At 40.9% G+C, this 21,861-nt stretch overlaps 1 protein-coding gene across 5 annotated transcripts in view; it reads right to left on the bottom strand.

The window, feature by feature from the left end:
• Positions 1–21,861, bottom strand: part of kcnab2a (potassium voltage-gated channel subfamily A regulatory beta subunit 2a) — a 74,408-nt gene that overhangs the window by 41,345 nt on the left and 11,202 nt on the right. For 3 of the 5 annotated variants that reach the window (XM_018700603.2, XM_051078417.1, XM_051078416.1), the window contains 2 exons: positions 5,840–6,006; positions 3,970–4,011 (listed from right to left, as the gene is read on the bottom strand). In XM_018700603.2, the coding sequence (XP_018556119.1) occupies positions 3,970–4,011; positions 5,840–5,916 (119 nt within the window). In that variant the 5' untranslated portion in view covers positions 5,917–6,006. Of the gene's footprint in view, positions 1–3,969; positions 4,012–5,839; positions 6,007–21,258; positions 21,328–21,861 lie in introns of all 5 variants that reach the window. The other 2 variants (XM_051078418.1, XM_051078419.1) reach the window with 2 other exon arrangements.

The raw sequence follows: 21,861 nt of genomic DNA, 5'->3' as shown, positions 1-21,861 counted from the left end.
GTGTCAGCTCCATCATCACCACAAGAGTGAAACTTAATGCCAAATGCACTACTGAGCACTGACCACAAAGCCTCTCTCTCTCTGTAAGGGCAATGTCTAATAGAAACTGCAATTTTATATTAGTGCATTAATAATGCATAATACTCAGACCTACAGAACAATGTTATTTAAACACACGTACTCTCTAAATAAGAAAAGCTTTATGATTCTTTTACATAAAAGAAAATAAGAAAAGAAAATTAACGATTTTCTCTATCAACAAAAACAGATGAAAAACCATTGAAACACATGAGACTACAGTCCAGGGTAATCTCTTTCTTAGTTACATCTCATTGTGGCAGAACTCCATATCCATGTGCATGATTTTAAGATGTCCATTTATAACCAAATTATTCATCTGGAGTTTCTGGCCTGACAGAGCAGATCGCTCTGAAGTTACTAAAGGTGACGTTTATACAAATATTTCAATAAAGGCTGTTTAATCTGTATTCTCGACAAGAATTACTCTCAGTTTGGGTCAATCGACAATCCCTTCTTTGTATTTTACTGCTAGTTTGAAATATCCTATAAGGTCTGGGCTATATTGATCCTTTAAAAGTCTATCGACAAATACATCACTTCAACAGCACTTCTTTTGTCTCTGTACACAACAGTTCACAGAGACACAACAACACTGACATCAAACTCATCTAAAACTAAGATTTTCAAGTGCAGTTAAAATACCATTATATCTAACACATCTTGTACTTATTACTGTATACAGACTGTAAATAACACCAAGAGTATCTGTTCAAAATCCTAATATGGATTTAAAAATTACTCCAAACCATTGATGCCATCATGACATGACATGACTCCGGTCTCTCCCACAAATTCCTTATTAATTTCAAATATCATCAAAGTCCCAAACAGCTCGTTTCCCCGCATAGAGACAGAAGATGTAAATAAAGGAGGAGACTTCAAGCTAGGCAGCATGCATCCACACCCACACCAAGACACACAAGCACACATACACATACTCCTCACTCTGCCAACCCCTCACACACAAAACATACACACACACACTCCTGATGTGGTCATGACTGAAAATCTTTCCTCAAACTCACCCGATTTCTTGGGGGTCGGCTCATGAGCGAGGTTGTGGGGTGCCAGTCTCCTCTTATAAACACACACTGCAGACAGTGATGAAGCGGGTCCACCCAAACTGGGAGTGTCTTACTAGGAAACGTCTAAACCAATTAGTGAATAAGAGAGTGCATCCCTTCCCTCCCCTCACCACTTGGACCATACTCTATCACCACAACCAACACCTCTCCTCCTCCCCTCCCTGTGAGATCTCATGGAAGAAATCCATTTATGTCATTTAGCCGCCTGTCTTGTTTCTGCCAACCGCAGCAAATAATATCAGCCCTGAATTATTCACCAAAGCTTTTGCGCTAAAAGCCTCTGATTGTTGTTCCACAGGAAAGAATACTAAGAGCTGGACAATAATGAGGGCCTGAGTGTTGTGTGCACATGAAACACACACAAACACACACAGTGTCAAGCAAACATACTGTACACTGTACACACACACATGAACAGAAAAAGACAAACCACCAAGCACGTTCAAGTACTCTGTGACCAAGGCATTATGAAAACCACACTGGTTAAGAACGCTCGCAGCATCTCAGTAGCTCAGTGTTCAGTTCAAGGTCAGAATCAGAGTGTGTCACATAATAATGACTCTAAACACAGAACTGTCAAACACCTGAAGGACAGTTAAGTATATACTGGTGTATATATACTTAGAGAAGAAAGCATGAAAGTCCAAATTCATTTCACCATCATCTCTAACAGTAAATAAAACACTGCAGTTGGATACAAGAATATTTCTAACTAAAATTACTGCCAACAGCAGCAGAGTGAGAACTTTTTATACTTTCAAATGCAAATGCAAGAAACTAAATTCAAAGCTTTTTAACATTTCTCAAGACCTGTAGATACCCTGCCCTCTGCACCACCCGACAGTAAAACTCTCCTACATGGAGAAGCAGATCTACACCCTCTTCTTTATCTGTGAACTATTTTGGCACAGCTGTTAAAGAGACAGGAACCCAGATAACAATGATTAATCACAACAGCCTCCTGTACTGTATACATTTCCCTCTACTCAACCCTTGTGCACATAACACAGTACATGTATATCAAAGACAATGTTGGTCATTAAAAGAGAGCTTAGAATTTAATGTCTAGCTCTGCCTGGACACTACATGTGTTTCCCTGTAACAGAGTCTGTCTTAACAGTGAGTGTATGAACTAAATCAATGGACTGTAAGAATCTGAAAATGGACTTCATACATAAACTTCACCAAGCTGGCACCACCTGGCTCAGGTTTGCAAAAGTAGACCTTTAGCTTGTATAAAATTCAAAGAAAATCTCAAGTGCATGTCTGCTATTGTATTTAACAACTCTACAAATATTATGTTTGACAGAAACAGTGCTGCCAAGGGGTTGAAATATAAAAATGCTAAACCGTACAGTTACCTGCAAAATCTGTGATACTTCTTTAAATCCTTACATGGCGCACTTGCTACAAGAATTAGTTTTACATGATCTATTTTCCCTTCATCTATACAGAAGAGACATACTGTGGTCAAGGACCCTCACCATCAGGAAAGCACTCAGTCCCCTTAAAACTGTAAAATGGTTAACGATAGCCTGAGCCGGAAATACATTAACTAAAAGCACTCTTAGTACACAATCATAAAGGCAAAGATAAAATGACTCTGGACCGTCCGAGTCATGGTTAGAAAATAGTATGGATCTACATCTCATGCTGGAGAATAATGCAACATTTAAAAAAAACACAGTATAATGATAACTGTGAAGGCAAAACAGATGAGACAAAGCTGTTCTTGAGTTCCATCGTACTGGGATAAAACCTTTGGGCGTGTCCGCCATCATGGCTGCAGCATTAAGGTCTGTGTGTGTTACAATGTTCAGATGAGTGAAAAGAATAAAACTTCTCTTCCCAGCATCAGTCTGCGAGGCTGTCAAAAGTGATGGACAGACAGAGATGAGGGGCTCAATCGATCCACCTGTGCGCAGACCAGGGGGAGCAGCTACTGGGACGGTTTGCACTTTAAAAGGACAGAAATGTGCAAGGCGCCAAGATAAAAATCCGATAGCGAGCTCGTTACAAACACATTCACGTAGTCAGGGGTTTTTATAACTGGATCAGCAGAATAAGGCCTGATATAAGACCATAAAACATGATCCTACTCTAAAGCAGCAGAAAGACCGACCACCTAAAAGCATACTACAAGAGGAGTGAGCACAAGTGACGGAGAGAGAACATCATCTCATCCCCAACACTGATCAAAATATCAAAACAAGACAGATCATGGTGAACTCCCAGGAGGTCAAAAAAGATGCACTTTAATGAAGAAATGATGAGTAAAGGAAATGACTATCTGCTTAATCATGACTAAAGTCAAGGAAAAAAAGTGTCTAGAAATCAGATCAGCAGAAAGCTTCTTAGTCACATGTTGAGATTTGACAAGAACAACAGTGGGTGTCTCGAGTGTCACTGCTGAGAAAAACTGAAAAAAAAAAAAAGAAAATTCAAACTCAGACAGTTATTGTTGATTCAAAGGTTTTATGAGCAACCTTGCAACAAAATCCACCATCACCCCTATCAGGTTTAAGCTGGATAGTGCATTGCCAGCTAAATAGTAGATGATAAGTGTTATCTGTGCTGCAGAGGTTCACTAATGGATGTATGGTTTTAAATGACAGAATAGCAGGTCTCTACAGCAAGGTTATTACAGTGAAATAAAACAAAATACAAAGCACAGATTAAAAAAAAACACACACACACTTTACGAAAATACAAACAAACATTCAATGCAAATAAAAAACCTCAATTTTAATAACCCTGCTCTGCGACAACAAACAAACTGGCAGATACAGAGACAGACAGGTACCTGTAGAACTGCAGCTGTCGTTTGGGGCTCCCATAACGAGCGCTGAAGACATCAGGGGGAAAGGAGGAAAAAGGAAAGCTTTGGTTAACAAAAGCAGGAAAGGGAAGAAGTTAGTCGTGGCGAAAATGTAGATGCAGACGCTGAGGTGACAAGGGATGTTGACTGTTAAACACAGACAACAAAATGTGGGGGAGTAAAGTGGGAGAATATAGAAATACTGCATTAGAAGAAGTGAAAAGTGCAGTTATTTGTGCATATCTGAGGACAATACAATAAAAAGTCTCTTACCATACATTCTGACTTCCCAATCCAATGTACAAACCTGCGTCTAAATTACATCCAGCTACCTGATCTCACAGTGTCTACTCAGGATACGAGTTTTATCCTCATAACAAGATTTCCAGATCAAACTTAACATGGTTAAAAATAATTTCTGAATATTTTTAGATATTGTTACTATTCAGATATGCATTACAGGAGTCTGTATTTTCTATCGAACTCTTGAAATAAAGCGTTCAACTTGTGTTGTTATGTTGATCATAAAACACAAGTTATGATCACTGAGCTCATTAAGCACAAGAAGAATTATGTTTGAGATCATTGTTATTTAATCTAATCAAACACATTGGACAGTTCCTAGTTATAATGGAAAAGATTCAATTAGAGCTCCTTGCTGTGCTCTATATTTCATATAGAGTGCTTCTCTTAAATGACTTAAAAAGTTTTATGGAAAGACACATATATATGAGCTGTGCAGCAGATTAACAGAATATACCTCATAACAGAAGACTCCTCTGTTCTTTATGCTGTAGCAGTGGAATAAAATGTGACCAATAAGCTTTATAACATTTATATTTTAACCATTTTAATAAAAGCTAATGCGTTAAACAAAGTGTTTATTCAGATGTGTTTAACTACCAGAGTTCTGCCATCACCATGTGATGTTTGATGATGCACTTGAAGAAGGTGCTAGTCCATATTAACCTTTTAGTTAATAACAGTAGTGGATGTGAGCTAGTATAAGAGAAATTCTGCTGGGCACTGATGTACTCTTAAGAATGTCACAGATTTCTCAGTGAAAGCAAATCAAAATCCACTTTTACTGTTATATAACTCAAGCCTATAAAAGACAAGTGTCCAGTATTTTTAGTTAAGTATCACAAATCTACAGCTGACAGCTACGGCGCCCCATCTGGCCATAATGCAGGCAATGTGTAACACAGCCATAAAGCTGCTTGAGAAGAGGAGTGGAACAGATGCTTTTTAATGATACAAGCTGATGAGTCTCTGGCGCCACTTGCTGGTGAAACATCAGAGTGCAAGACAATCTGGACAAATTAGCGGTGGCTGTTCCCAGTAAATAAACACAACACGCAACAGGGCGAGTGTATCTGCCTGTGTCATACTTTCAGGGGATAATTTTCAGACTTTACCAGGAAGGTATAGCAAGTATATTTGGTGCCACTCATTTGTTTACACTGTAAAATGCATTCAGCATAAGCCAGAATGATCTGTGTCGTTACTAGAGGTTAAGGTTAGATAAAAGTTATGAGGGAGGCAGGTAAACCTCCATGGAATGAACATTAATTGACCACACTTAAGTCCTATTTCATTGCAGAATATAAACAGCTCCGGCTTCTTTTTTCTCCAAACTGTGTTCAGTACACCACTCACAACAACACAGGTTACAGGGAACGTTTTCAAAGCAGGCAGCTTGGCAAAGTGCAGCAGCATTAGCATGATAATGTGACAGCCTGATAACTAAATTAACTCCTGCAAATTATTTATTGCAGATACTTTGAATTAAACAAGACACAAACATTCAGGAACGTGTCGTGTCTGTGCACACAGCACATGTCCATCGACTCACCTGTAGATCATGCCAGGTGAGCCAGTCTGTCGGAGAGAGAGGCGGGCGGGAGAGTCTGTGGTAGATTCGGGATACATGGAGGCAGGAAGGGGGGGGGTGTGGCCAGCCTGCCGGGGATGGTGTTCTTTGAACGGGACCACAGGGTACAGTCACTGACTGGAAAGCCTCTGGAAAAGACAGAGAGAGAGACATGCATGTCGGTCAGTTATTGTTTATTTCCACAACAATATAACGTCAGTGTTTCTCTACACTCAGGCTACAGTTAGGCATCCCTCTAATTACATTTGGCCCAGCCAAGTGCTGTATTTTTCATTCTGTGTGTTTGTTTGTCTTTGCTTTAAAAACACTATTACTAATCATTTACGCTTTACTACACAGATCTTTAAAGCTCGATTCACACCAATGCTGGGTAACACTACACCTCAATTAAGATAAGGATTAATACTAACGCCCAAACAGTTAAACATCATCTTCAGATGTTTTTCATAGAAAGAAAAAGGATTACATCACACAGCTAAAGCCATGTTATTCAACACAAATAAAATGAGATGTCAGACACAGCTGCTGAACTGTCCAAACACTGTGACTGCCAATGTGAATGCAGCAATCCAGAGCCTGTATCAAGTTTTTCCCCATCAGAAAATACTGACTGTGTTGCTAGCTGTACTGCTGAGTGGGTCTGTGACAGTCACTGGCGAGAATTGTCAGTGATCAAAGATATCGTTTTCAACCCATCAGTTCTCTCACTGTGTAAACTGGATAAGATACACAGGCCACAACACATTGTTGTGCCAGAGGACTGACCACAAACCCACCTCACTGCTGGCTACAGTAACCAGTTAGGCTTGTTTGAACCACTGCCCACAAAAATATCAAGCATATTTGATAATGATCAGCACGTCCCAGACAAGGTCAGGAGCATGAGAGGGTAATTAAACAACAGAGCGCCAACCCTCCCACAGCAACCGGGAGCGAGGGCTCTGTAATGACTCTGCCTGCAGGCCCGCTGATCAGTGGCCACTTGTCTATAGTAAGGTGAATCTCAAGACTCGTCCAAACGGGTAGTGCAAGTGTTGCACAGAGAAGGTGGTGGTGGTAAACTGCAGCAAAGACCAAAGATCCAATACTAAGAAATTAAAAATCCCCATTAATGTGCCAGTTCTTTCACTGAGTAATATGAGGCTGCACTTATATATAACAAATATAAACATACAAATAATATACATATAAACAAAAGCTTGAAAACAGCAGAAAGAAAAAGGTGGTAAGGGACTTCATTTGACACATTATCTCCTTTTTCATAGGAGTGCGACATGCCTCTACCACTAGATGGAGTCATGTCCTCACTCTGCAGACATGAGCTGAATGAATAAACTATCAGACCAATGCAACCTCTGTAGTTTCCCATAGCTGTGAGTTAAGAGATTTCAACATCTCCACAGTAAAGGATAGCAGTCTGTAATAATGTGAATGACGACCTATTCAGACAGAAGGATCACCAGATCACAACACAGATAAACACTATGATGAATGTGATAAAAGCCATGCAGAGACAACAAGCAGCACACACTACTGCATGTAAAGATCCTGATACTACTTCATCATCCTACTGTAAATGTGTGTGTTCGTGATGGCGAACTGTGGCCGATCCACCGCTTAGAGCGACTCGATTCTATGAATAATTCAAAGTGTCTGCCCAAGAAACAGGCCACTGCTGTAGAGAGGGCCACAGCAAGAGAGCTGGGCATCAGCATGGGTTGGGTGGGTGGTTAGGTATACATGGATGCCATTAAAATACCTCATCAGAACATTTCAAGCCAGCACCGCAGCCTGAGAGGGAGGGGATGCTGATGTTTTAGCCCAGTTTACTGTAGTGGATGAAATAAAATGAGGAGAGAGCAGCGGAGAGAGTGGCATCTGTGTCACCCTGACAAAGCTCTGAGCTGAGCGGCCCGTGCTGCCCTGCCTCACCAGTGGCTGCACTCACGTGAGTCATGGCTCGTAACCGAAGTCGTAACGATAACATGAAGGTGACTTTCTCCTCACATCAATTTTCCCAGCAGCAGCGAATAAGGAGTCCCATGTTCCCAAGGACTCATTTAACGCTCCCTGCCCATTCATTTCAATCATGCCATGATGGGACACAGGTCATCCCTGCTATCAGGTGATGATGGGTAAAAGGCACGGCAGTAGATCTACTACACAGCACAGCAAAGCCCTCCTGGATCATCCGTCACGGATGTGGATTAGAGGACACGGTGGGTTGGCTGGGGGGCTATGAAAGCATACTTTTCTCGCAGAAAAAGGTCATTTGTTCTTAGCAGGATTTAGGTTATATAGGCTGATACCGACACAGAATGACAGAAATTGCCAAATATTCAACATCATCTGTGTCTTATGTGTTTATACAAGTGAACTACTGGCAATGGCTGGGATCTAAAATATCATTCTACCTGCCAACTTTTCTTCATCATGTGGTAATAAATGAATGTTGGTTGGACAAAACAAATAATCTGTTAACACTGCAAGGTCTTGGCCTTACTCTGTGAAGTGCCTTGAGATAATGTATGTTATGATTTGACACTAAATAAATAGAATTGATCTGAATGGGCCCAGGGGGTCTGCAGTTATTATTCAGCTAATTAAACTGGTCTAAGTACTGCCACAGGCGTGTTCACTCGATCATGACTGGACCAAAAGAGTCACAAGACACATGCAGTTGGGTGTAGCGGTTCTGTCTTCTGGTATCAAAGATTTCAAGATTTCGGGCTCGGTTTCTGAATCATTACACTCGTTCTGTCCCCTGATATCAAGAACAATCACAGGTAAGCAAATGTTCAGGATGAAGATGAGTGAGAGCAGCCATATTTGAACTGGAAGCAGCTTGAGTCTTTGGTGAAATATAACAAACAAGACATCATTTTCCTGCAAATTGTACAGAAAGAAAATTTACAACAGTAACTGAGCAGTAAGTGAGGCTATACGCTTGGCCCATACAATTTAACTACACAACTAACAGATGCTTCTTTATCACCATTCCTGGCAGCACCACTAACAATATTTAAAAAGCAGTGCTGGGAAACTACCCAAGCAGTCAAGTTTTACACAGTGATGACATGATACAGATCCAAATACAACACACAGTAACATACAACTCAAATGCAAACGTCAGTCTGTACTGCAGTTACTGTGATTACACGAAAAATAACCACATCAAAATACAGATTAGGTCAACATTACTGATTTAACATATGGCAGCTACCAGCTCTATTACATCACAACACTAAAATCCTACAGTGAAGCACATTTGAACAGTGGAGTGGAACCTGACCTGTCCAATTAGCGCATGGTTGCATAAATTCGGAAACTACCACATGGGGCCTCTAAGCTCCAGTGGCTACTTTGCCTTAACTGCATTTTAATGTAGTGGGTTATCAGCTGTTTTAACCCATTTAGACACTGTACAAGAACATTTTGTGTTTACACCTGATCACTGACTGTAGCATATCATAGAGCAATGCACCAGTCTCGCAGAGATGCCTGTAGTGAGCTGCAGTTTGAGAGGATGCTGCTGCTGACTGCAGCAATGCGGTACACTACAGACTCATCCTGGCTCAAGTTAGAGGGCTCAGATTTACTGCACTAATGGGCCAAGGTGCACTTTGCAGATTAAAACTGCAGACAGAGGGAGGGAGAGAGAGGAAGTACAAGGAAAAGTGGGCAGAGAAAGTAGCTGATATTTGAGTACAGACGTCCTGTTTCGTGAGAATAGAGGAGGAAACATTCATAAAGCCTATAAAGTATTTACTGGGGTTGCTGTTAAGAAAAGTCCTTTGTCATCTGCTCCTGTTAAAATTTCTTCATTTTAAGAGAAGTACAATGTTTTTTTTTAATGTCAGGAGGAGGAATCAATCGGTGTCCAGGTGCCTGATGAGAATTCAAAATGGACTTCCTGGTTTGTATTTTATCTTCTCACTGGTGCCCTGTAGCAAGTAGCAACACACCCACACCAATGCAGCCTCTTGCGTTGTTGATGCATTGTTTTTGTTGATCTGAACGCAGCCTCAAGCATCAAGAGTTATTATTTTCAAAGTCTATGTTTACATGTCATTTCAAATTCTTTCACTGCAATATACCACACAGGAATGTGCACGAGGAGAGAGAGAGAGAAGAGAAAGAGAACATCTGCACTTTGTCCCCTAATCTCTGCCTATGATGCACATATTTATATTTCACAGGAGCTCAATTAGCTAAAAGAATAAGGATTATTTTACTTGGCAGGTGACACTGATCACGATTACATCATCATTAGTCAGCCATTTCCATGGCACATTTTGTATTCAACTTAAAGAGGCTTGTCTTTGCAGTAACACCCTATCTGTCTGGTTTGTAGGTGTTTCTCAGAATAATGACTTGATCACAATTTGACTTTTAAAACATTTGCGTGTTTAGACTTGGAAGAAGTCTTGAAACTTGAAAGTTGTATTGACCTTGTCTTTTGTTTTTTTCTTTTTAACTTTTCTTAAAATGTAACAGAAGAACACTGTACACTAACTTCCAGGGAAACTGACAATATAAAATAGTACTTAAGTGAAATATATCCTGATTGGATATGTGTCACAATATGGTAACATACGATTTTTGACAATTAGTTGCTAACTTGAGTGAATTTAATGCAAATTTCAGTAAACTATAGAGATTAAAGCTGGACAGAGGAAATAGTCAGAGAGGAAAGACTGGATGAAATGGAAAAGGTGGTGTCATGTCGCACCAGACAAGCTGAAGTCATGAGAAATGTGCATCTCCATAGCCTCTGTTCAAGCTCGTCTCGTACACCTCAGTCTCCTCTAAACAAAATGCAAAATTGAGTCACAAAAGGCTGTTCTTCATGCTCTCTATCCATAAATCCACCTACACCCAGCCTGAGTGAATTCCCTCTTGAGACAGGGCTTACGTGAGCAAGGCAAGCAGGCAGGCAGTGCTGGCCTGGAAAGCACAGCACGGTGTTGTGTAGTATGTTGGCAGCTGCAGAAAACACACACGGACCCGAGCAGATGGCTGCGGAAGAGGGAGACAGGCTAACAGACGAGAACTGCCGGGGATATCCTACATGGGAGTTCAGTCAGGCAGAGAGAGAGAGAGAGAGAGAAAAGCTAAGCGTGTTCTCCGTCGGGCTACAAAAAGAGGATTCAGACGGAATCTCCTCTTCTTCTTCTTCTTCAGTTGCATTCATCAAAGGATGAAAGCAAAAACCATGTAAAGATGTGAATCCATGTCAGTGCGTCGTCTTTACTCTCTCATCATCAGACAGACAGTTTGTGGTTTTATAAATGGTCTTTCTGTTAAGCAGTGGAGGGCCCTTGATTACAGAAGCAGCGCAGGTCACTAGCTGCCAGCAGAGAAAAAAAAAAGCTAACAGCAATTTGCATAAATAGCCTATTTATACAGCAAACTTCTGATACAAATCCTCCTCCCCCCAAGTTAAAAGAAGTTAAAAGCGCAACTGAGAGCTCTGCTGTCAGAAATCATTAAATTCTGGGACAGCTGCAGCTGTTGTACACACAGAGGTTTGCCACATATTATAATCAAACTTTAAGCCATGCCCATCATCAACTGCTGTGACTGGGCCTACACACAGATGAGAGTCCAGCTGCAAAGGTCAAATATTAGCATTACTCACTGGTTTTTGCTTTATATTTTAATTATATCAAACACTTGTATTTTTCAGTGTATTTGCAGGGTGGTAGGTATATTGTGGTTACTGTCTAGTTTCCCTTTAAAAGATTTTCTTCTTTCTAGATATTTCAAGAACTTTTTGTCAGATAGTGCCATCTTAATGAATTTAAAAACTATCCAGAAATTCCAGACCTATCTCAAGAAATAAGGCAAAAACATAGCCAAGCCTTTTTTTTTCTTGATAAGAGCCTTTGTGTATAAACAACACATGAAGTAGCCCCATTAAGTCTTGTACATATCTCCCACTACCTGGTTAGTTTACAGTATAAGATGTATGGTCCCAGGTTGCCTGTACCACTGGCAGCATGAAGATGAATCAGCACTCTACACATCCTTGCTCAACATTTCCTTTATGCTCTTGTGCTGACTTACAGTCAATCCCTAACATTAAAACATAGTGCTACAGAAGCTGCTCCAGAAACACCATCCACTACAAACACAAGTCAGGTTTTACAGGCCATCTGGAAACAGAAAAAGAGTGAGTTGAATATTACAAGCTAGTTGGCAAAAGGGGCCGTACAAGCTAACTTGGGCCTGTGAAGCTGAAATGAAGCCTCCGTGAGCACTGCAGGGAGAGAACATGCTGCAGTGAACCAGGAGCTGAGCGGCACACTGCAGTAGAAATATGAAACCATCTTTCTTTTTCTTCTGGTTCCATCCCTGTTCTCCCTCTGCACACCACAGACATATAAAGATAATGAAAGTTAGGTAGTGTGATGTTTCTTTCTCGTGCCACACTCCTACACTTGGCACAAGGTATTTAAACTCCCAGGTGTCCATAAAGCCTGGACATAAACCGAGGAGCTTTAGGTTGGAATCATAGTGTTCGACTGACCTTTTTACCATATGCTAAAGCTTTCAGACTACGCCCCACATGCACTTTAAAGCACCAATATGTCCAAATGAACTGTGTGTGCTTTCCTTTTTAGCAAGTTCAAATGCCTGTTTAAATCACAGCTGTGAGCAGCCAGTCAGAAGATTAGTAATACATCTCACTTTTTTTGGCATGGCTGTCAAAGCACTCCACTCCACATACTACACTCTTTACACTTTACATTTCAGGAGTCCATTAGGCTACTAAAATCTTTTCACTATGCACAGTCTGCCCTGTTTGTTTTTTTTATATCCCTGTACTCCATATCAGTGCTATCCGCATCACTGCACATGTAATGACACATGGGCATGGGCAGGCTGTACTGAAGAGCTCAATTTTTAGTTCTGCATAGGTGAGCAGAAAGCATGAAGTTGATACAAAAACAGAGCCGGGCAGAGGAGATGCAGAGGGGCAGAGGCGATCAATACATCTAAATCTGGTCGGTCATTAGGGAGTATCAAGAGGACAGCAGCAGATCAGTAAAAACTATATTAATACAAGTGGTTTAATCCTTCACAACACATACAGTAACTCTGTGCAATGCATGCGCAGGCAACTACAGTATTCCTGTGCACATCAGGCACTTAAAGGCTTGGCTTTTTGCTGCTGCAGCCAAGCTAAGTATCAATAATATTTCTACTTAATACTTAAAAAAAAGAGTTGAGGTTATAATGTATCTCTAACTGATCAAATACGAAACCAGGCAGAGGAGTGAATCTACCCAGTTCCCCATCTGAGGGGAAGGGACTCTGTTTGTTAGGGATGTTACAGGGTTGATTCAACAACAACCATAAACACAGACATTATAGCCGGTGGTGGTATTTAAGTTATCTGCTGGATTTAGCTTTTGTGTAGTCAGATACGGATTCCTTGGAGTCTGTGCAGATGGCAGAGAGCCACTGCAGGATGAGATAAGAGACATTCAATACTCAGCCTCTGCTGCCGGTTTTCTATTTATACAATTAGACTGATCATTTAAATTGACTGTTCAATAATTCACAAGGTTTTTTATGCGCCGCCCTAATGTCTTCAAATACAAGCCCTTGATACCTCTAGCATTTTATTTTGCCAGCCACACAGGATTCGATCTTCTCCCTCAGGGTGCTACCATGCTACTCTGACAGACGCTGTTTCTAACAGACAGGGAAAACACTGAGAGTATGGTCCAGAGTTCCTAATGAAATTTGGCGCAAATGCAGCAAGTGGCTGGCGGCTCTTTGAACAGAGTCTGAGTGGCCCCGGGAGAAGCAGCCTGCAGCGACTAGCAACCAACACACACCCTCTGAGGAGCAGGAGAGAAACCAGAGGGGGAAAAAAACACTGCCTGAAAATATGAAATGGGAAAAGGAGGAGGAGGAAGAGGAGAGAGTAAAAGAGAAAACTGCAGTAGACATTGTGGGGAAAAAAGCTGAGTAGGCACTCGAGAGCAGGCTGGTCCGGGGAGGCCCTGTGCTGCAAAACAGCAGCGCTATGCATCACTTCACCCACTGTGCTCTCGCTCCATCTCAGACCCTCACTTCTCTCCTCTCAAGCCCTGTGGTAACGCTCGACACTTGGTGGCAAGCACCCTTACAATTCACATTTTAACTTGAATACTGAACACTTAATAACATGGACGTTTACTGTTACAATAACAACACTTTGTATTTAATTACACAGCAAACAAATTTAAATGTGCACTGTGTATGTTTTGGACAAAATAAGCCTGTGACTAGATGCACTAACAAAAGAGCTTGCCGCTAACGGTCGAGTATGTGAGACCACTCCAAACATAAAATACTACACAAGCTGCTCTCTGCGCTCTTTTCAGTGGTTCTGTGTTTAGACAAGGGCCAATTTCACTACAAGAACAAGTAGAGACAAGGCTGCTGGGGTCACCTACAGATATGTATAAAAATGTTTTATGCTTTTATTTGACAGTGTTTCCCAAGGCAACTGACAAAGAGTTGATAAACAGGGGTTTGGTCTGCGTTTTGCTGTAGGAAAACTCTATTAGAGATCAAACCTGTGACCTTTAAGTAATGTGATGGTCTCAGTGCAGCATCCAGCCGCCACTTCACTGGAACAACATGCTTTTCCTATTCCTCTGTGTGTCATTCTAACTAGTGCAAGGTCACCGAAGAACTAACAGAGAGAGTGTAAGGGGGAGGTGATGTTTCCGTGTTATTATCCTCCACTTACTTTTACATTTCATACTGCTGCAAATGTGTCTTCACACATTTTCATTTCAAGTCCTGCCATGGTGTAAGTATGGTTGAGCACTGCACAGGAAGGAAAGCACCCCCTCCCTGCAACTGTGATACAGGCTAGCTTCTGCTCAGTATCATCAAGTACAGAGCTTCAAGTTTAATTATTTGGTTTTGAGGTGTCCTTGTGTCCTGGGGGTTAAAAAAGCTGACTAAGTGATCACAACATCCCCCTGACCTGAAATCTTTTTTGCATGTCATCAAATTTAGAATATGTTATTAGTGTGGCATTTATATATTCACCAAAAATACATTTTAATGTATGTCTCTACATTTAGAGATGACATTTAAGAAAATGTCAAACCATTAATACTCTGTACAGGATAAAGGAACAACATACAGGAACAAAACAGACTGGACAGTCTTCATTTTGTCAGTAAAATAATTCAATTTGATTTAATTGAAATTTCTTATCAAGGGAAAAGCTGAAGGTTATCTGAATATCTGCACAGGCAGTCCTCAATTAGCAATGGAAAGTTTCTGTATTAGTCAACAAAACAACCTCACAATCTTTTTATTATAATGAGTTCAAATAAATTCAAAATGTAAAAAAAATCCCTGAGTCCTTCCTCTGTCCACTGTACTACAGTATCCCGTACATTGGCTGTCAGTGTATCACAGGATTAAAGTGAAGCGTTGTGACAAACTGGCAAATTACACATACAGTATAACCACCCACTCACCCACACTCTTCACTCACACAGTCCATGCTACTTTGCCCACTCAGTGTGGTAACGTTGACAAGGATGACCAGTACACTCAGTCACACAAAGAACATACTGTACATGTGACAAAGTGCATGCACGTCCATAACAACAAGTACAGTTTCTTGTATATTGATTACATTGATTAGCATTGTGTGCAGGTGCTAAAGTAGTCTTGTCTTGGATTTATGTCTTCCATGCACTAACTGCTGCTACAGCATTTCTTGTCAGTGCAGTTATCACAGATGAAATAGGAGACATCACTGCTTTATCAATTTTATTAACTGTATGTTACCAACAAAACTAGAAACAACAGATGGGTGGCATTTTAGGTGCTCATTTTGACATACTTCTACTACATCACTTGAATGATAATTAACTATTCCCCCTCTTTCCTCCTTTTGCATTACCTAAATAAGCCTGTCCGGTTTTGCTGGTTTTACAAACTTGATTTTACAATTATTTGCATGGCTCTCATTAGTATGGTGCTATAAGGTTACAGGTTAGAGCTGCTAAACTACTTAGCTATGAAGCTAGCTAATGCCATGTCAGGGGGAGGCAGCTAATGTACAATTAACACAAAGAGTTATACTCATTCTTCCTAAATGACGTCACAGTAAATATAGGTTTTGGAGGGGAAAGGGTGGTTAACAGCATAACCACTGAGTTGTGATGTCCTATTACCTATAAAATCTACGCAGACACAGTCACTACTCAGTGTTAAAGGATGAGGACTAGTGCTTGGGACATCCCTGATGACAAGCAAACAGAAGAATGTCATCACTTCTTTTGGCAGACACAGACAATTAAGACTATTCAAGTCCAGCTGGGCTCCATACTGTGCCTCTGAAATGGCAATAAAACCCTGAAGATTTGTGGAGCACAGACAATCTGCCTGTCTGACATAGTATGTGTGATTCACACACATTTTAAATGCCAGCTGAGGGAGGTTGTAGCCTTAACTGTGGTTATCAGCTGTGAGACAGTGACGGCCTGCAGCGTTACGTCCGTGTTTAACCGTCACCGTAACTCCAAGATCACATAAAATCCTCCTGTATGTAAGCATCAAGTGCAATGGCTTCCATCCTTCTGATCACATATATGTGATCTGATCTGACTCACTCATGGATGACTTGACAGAATCACTTTCCACACACACACACCACCTCAGGACACGAGTACAGCTGCTCTTTTATAACAAAACACTGCTTCTTATAGAGGCTACAGAATGGTAACATCATTCACTTATCTATCTGACTCCAGAGGGCACTCCAACTAATTGCTTGATGAAGTTACTTTACATGTAGTATGACTGAAAAGGCCTATTGTAACACACAGATCTCCTGCATCTCAAACAGCTGGTTACCAGCTTGTTTTGCTGTGTGCTATGGAAGCAGAGAATTGCCTTCAAACAGAATCTGTGTACCGACGCAGGAGCTGCAGTGCAGCGAGCATATAAAATGCACTGAGCCTTCTGTCGAAAGTAGGACAAACTTAATGGCTACATGCAAGTGCCCACACAATGACTGTATGGTAGTGTATGGATCCATCTAAGCATGCTTTAACACAGTGGCTATTTGAGTCTCTATAGGAGGACAAGGAAGATTGATGCCAATTGTCCATCTCCCGCTTTCTTTTTCTGTACAAACACAAACACACACTTGGATTACATCAGACTACCTACTCAAACCCTTAGTATTTGCGTGGTCGAGCATGAGAATAGCACCAGGTTTCCTGAGGCATAAGGGGTTAACATCATGCTGTTTATTCATGTCCGCATATATGCCGCTGGCCTGCCCATAGTCTGTGTCACAGACAATCACTGTAGAAGTTCAAGTGTTTGTTTACCGAGTGATTTCTGTGTCCCTGAGGCAACGGCAGCTACGCTCGAAGAAGAGGGGGCTTCTGTGTGTGTTAAGGTAATAGCACTTGTTTTGATCTTGTGTGTCAGTGCAATGTGTCCAGGTGTTACAGTGAATCAATGTGCCATCTGTACTGTTACATTAACCTTGGGAAACAGTGAGGCTAACAGCAGGCAACGTGTAGGACTGTGAAGATGTGAAATACTGCTAGCAGCAGAGCTGTAACACTGAATGTGTGCGTTTGTTTGGGGTCAGTTGTTACTATTCTGTTCATGTTATTCTCAGGAATCCAATGTGTGACAATTTTAATAAAGAGATTTCACTGATTATTATTGTTACTGTGTGAAACACTGTATGCTCTACCATACACACACACACACAGACAATAAAGTCATTAGAAATCTGAGTAAAGCTTTGTTTTTCATCCAAAAATCACTACTTTCAGGGTTATTGGACTTGAAGAGGCTGGAAAAGTAGTTTGGAGAAGTGGCTTTAAACTCTGGGAACTTGTTATGGGACTGAAAGAGGTAACAGACGTCCTGTCTATCTTTACCTATCTCAATATCTTAATACCATTATTCTGTCTGTTTGTGTGTCTCTGGTAGACGGTCTCTCTGCCTCCTACAGTGCAGTCCATCTGTGCTTCAGCCTGTTTTAAATCTTCCCTGTACATATGACTCTGCCACAGCACCTTCTATTATTATTATTGTTTTTTTTTTTTACATTTGTTGAATTACTCATTTGATATCACTTGCATTAGTGAACATTCAAATCTTCTTTTTAAGCACTTCTCTGTTACACAAAATATGTAAGCTTGTGACCTAGAAAATTAAGTATATTCTACTGTTCTTGTAAGTTAATTATATGCAGTATGTAAATCCACACTTTGTCACGTCATTACACAAGACATGTTACTATTTACACACACAGCATTGTTCAAACACACAATTGTTAGATATAAATAACTGTGATAAGTGGAACAAAACTCTGCTAGTTCGTGCAAAACATTCTTATGATTTAATAATTTATGGATATGCTCTCGCTCTTAATGTCCAAAAAAAACAGTCTGAATAATGGCTCTCTTGCATTTTTTAAAAAGACAGCTTTGGTTCTGTGTTGAACCCAGTTTAACTTACACAGAGGATGACAGGTCTGAACTGCAAGAATTAAACTAAAGATGCTCTGTCAAGGTTTAAATCTGTTGTACAACATTGTTTTGCAATTATTATGGCAACAAAACAACTGAGAAAACAAAGACTGTTACACTTGACACTAGCAACAGTCTCCACAACATTCATCTCAATGAAAAATATGTTGCTTCCTGCTAAGGTTGTTTCCAAGATGTCATCGGATAGATGCTCAAGGAGAAAATGGTCTGTTGATGTTGAGAATAACAAAAATCTTAAAGGTAGAACAGTGATACGCAAAATATATTCCAGCAGATACATCTCTTCAAACCCTGATAAGGATGGGTTCAGCTGTGGGTGACCATGCTAGATCCCACTCCTGTCAGCTAACGAGAAGAAGACAGTGCTACAGAGTGCACACACCAGCACCAAAGTCTGGATGACCCAAGAGAAGGAGGAAAAACTTCAACCAGTCCAACAGTTCCCAGGTCGCGGTGTGACACGTTCATCTCTGTGAACACACTTTGGCATTGACAGCATGTATCTACTCAGCCTGGTGTCACCAGCCCATGCTGGTATGGGGGGGTTGTGAATAATATTCTTGGCGAGCATTAGGCCCCTTGGTATCAAATGAGCTTTGAACCCACTCTGCATTACAAGCCACGTGAGCTGAATAAAAGATAAACTACGGTAATTATATTAAGGCTGAAAGGAAGTGAAAGTGAAAATCCCTGATTCAAATCCTCTGCCTCATCGCTCTGTGTCATTGTGAAACTGCTACACAGCAGAAAAAAAAATGACCACAACACCAAGAGCTGCCGAACAAAGTTTTAGGAGCATTTCCATTTGAAAGTGGAAATCCTGCAGCACTAGCCCCAGAGAGCTAGCGTACAGCCACTGATATCCCTGCTAACTTATCTATCACAAAGGTGACCTATGCAACTGCTATCTGCCTAATTTTAAATGATATTATTGGGGTTTTAATGACTCTGACACTGTGGCAGAATCTGAGATACAAAACGCCTCATATCAAACTGTTAAAGTTAACACTTACCCTTCATTTAGAATAGAGAACATTTTGAGGGGAACACTTTTTAGATCACACGCATCATGTCTCAAAATGAGGTCAGCCCGTGATCTAAAAACTTAAAGCCACAGGGGTAATGTAGGAGCTCAGATGTCAAACCCACTGTCCTCACCAACAGTCATTCAGATAGGTAGGTGAGACCGTTTGTGAAGAAATCCACAGTCAGGTTTGGACATAAAGTAGCTCACCACAGAGTTTTCATTGCATTTACAGTTTTTTCTTATTTACTGTTATCAAAGTTTATAAGACCTTTGACAGTAGGAAATAAGAATGATACCATTTTGTCACAGGCATGACTATTAATAACACATTACATTATCACCCAGATCCACCTGTTATCTGCAGAAAAAGATATCTGAATGAAAATCAAGTGCATAATCCACCCTGATCTTGGTGGCTATCTTTTAATGGGTACATTCGACCAGCACTAACAAATGAGTAAATATGTCTGTTAGCAGGTTTGTCTCCTCTCCGACTGCTCTTTTTCTCTGCGTTTCTCTTTCCATCAATCTATATTCACCCTCTCCCACTTCTTTGTCTGAGAGCTATGTGCCAGGTCAGCCAGCCCTCTGCTCTCACTGCAGCACAGACAAACATTAGGACTGACAAACCTCCAGCAGAGGGATGTGATTTCATTTAGCTGCGCTCAAGATTTGTTTATATAACGCAACTTTGCAAACGTGTGCTTGATCTTATTACTTAAGATTTGCACCCACTCGTTTCATCCTTGTCATGTGTGAGAATTAACAGCCTTAGATTCCTCTCAACCCATTTTCCTGAACTATTTACTCTTTTGGGGCTTCCTGATGGAGATGGGCCATGGCCTTTTTTAGTCAGTAACTGGCCCAGTCCACATGAGCTGTGGACAACTGTAGGACTCTGGAGCAGAGCAGACATAGTCGGGGCCTGGGCGAGTGATATACATACAGAAAAATGAACAGGCAGCAGGGTTTCTGCCAGAAAAGTTGTTAGGCCCAGCAGCTATTCTTGTTCTAACAGCTTTACCAGGAATGTGGAGCTCGCCGATTGCACATCGTTGACCTGAGGCTGAGCCAACGTTGTTAAATCTGTAGAGCCGCGAATGTTAGCGGACTCTTCCTCGCTGCCATCACCTCCGGTATTTGGCCCTCTGGAAAAAATTTTTTTGGGCTTTTACCTTTCCTCCTTGACATGATCCCTAAATGTCACAAGGGAAATACATATGCTACTGACTGTTTGGCTAGCTAGCTATGGTCGCTAGGTAACACTAGCTTGTGACAGTTGGAAGGTGTTTAACGTCACTATATGAAGGGGTCAACGTATGCCTGGTGGGTCTTCTAGTACGCTGTTGGAAACCCTGGGCACTGACAACATTCAAGGCATCTCCCTGCACACTACGGTTGCAAAGGAGAGGGAAATTTCTGGGAAATTTCCATGGGAAGTTTAGCTGGGGAACTTTGGAAATATTCCAAGATGAAACTTTTAAATATTTTAAAACCGATGCTGGATGAACAAAATAGAAACAGGCTAGATGACTAGATGAACACACCTCAATCAGTTGTTAAATCAAACTATAACCTGCAGTTTTGTGAACAGATAACTGAAGGATAAACAGTATCACAGTTGAGCTAGCTAGCACCACAAGAGCTAGCCTCAGAGATGGTGTTCGCTAGCTTACATTTAGCATCTCTGATCAACCGACTAGCTAGCTACTGTATAAACACATTTCAATGTATTTTTTGCTAGTTTAGCTTTAATACCATAGATCAAATATATTTACCCCAGTAATCTGATCCAGACTTACTTGACTGGATGTGGTCTGTGGGCTCAGATGTAGTAGTGTGGCTGTAGTGAGCAGGATCCTAGAAATTATCTGTGCATGTGATGGAGGAAAGCACAGTGCAGGGGAGAAACAGAATTTACATTAAATTAATATATGGTTGTTTAAACCAAGATTATGCTGCAGGATTTTTTTTCAACTACATTTGCAAATTTTCAGTTTATTCCCATTAATTCCCATATATTCCCGTCAATTCCCATGGAAAGTTTCCAGCTTTGAAAATCTAAACCAAAGTGAGTTCACCAAAGTTGCATCATGTTTGCCTAAAATAAACAGCTGGTATATTATGGGTACAAGTCAGTGATTAGTATGCTAAGCAGGCAGTGCAGTGTTACTAATGTAGCAGTCGAGAATCAGGAAAAAAATCCCACACAGCACTCAGGCTTTACAGTGAGGCTTTCTAATCAATCTCAAGTATTTGCAGCAAATACAGACATGACCCCAATAACTCACCATCACCAACAGCACGATGTCTCATAAGTCACATACACCCGTCAACCACAACGGTCTGCACTAAATCTTTATTCACACATGCAGTATTGTTGCTGTAATTCACATGGACTGTTC

This window comes from Lates calcarifer, linkage group LG20 (assembly GCF_001640805.2).
Source record: "Lates calcarifer isolate ASB-BC8 linkage group LG20, TLL_Latcal_v3, whole genome shotgun sequence".
Classification (NCBI taxonomy): Eukaryota; Metazoa; Chordata; class Actinopteri; family Centropomidae; genus Lates; species Lates calcarifer.
Note: the sequence above shows the minus strand (reverse complement) of the source record. Positions and strands in the feature narration are given on the sequence as shown.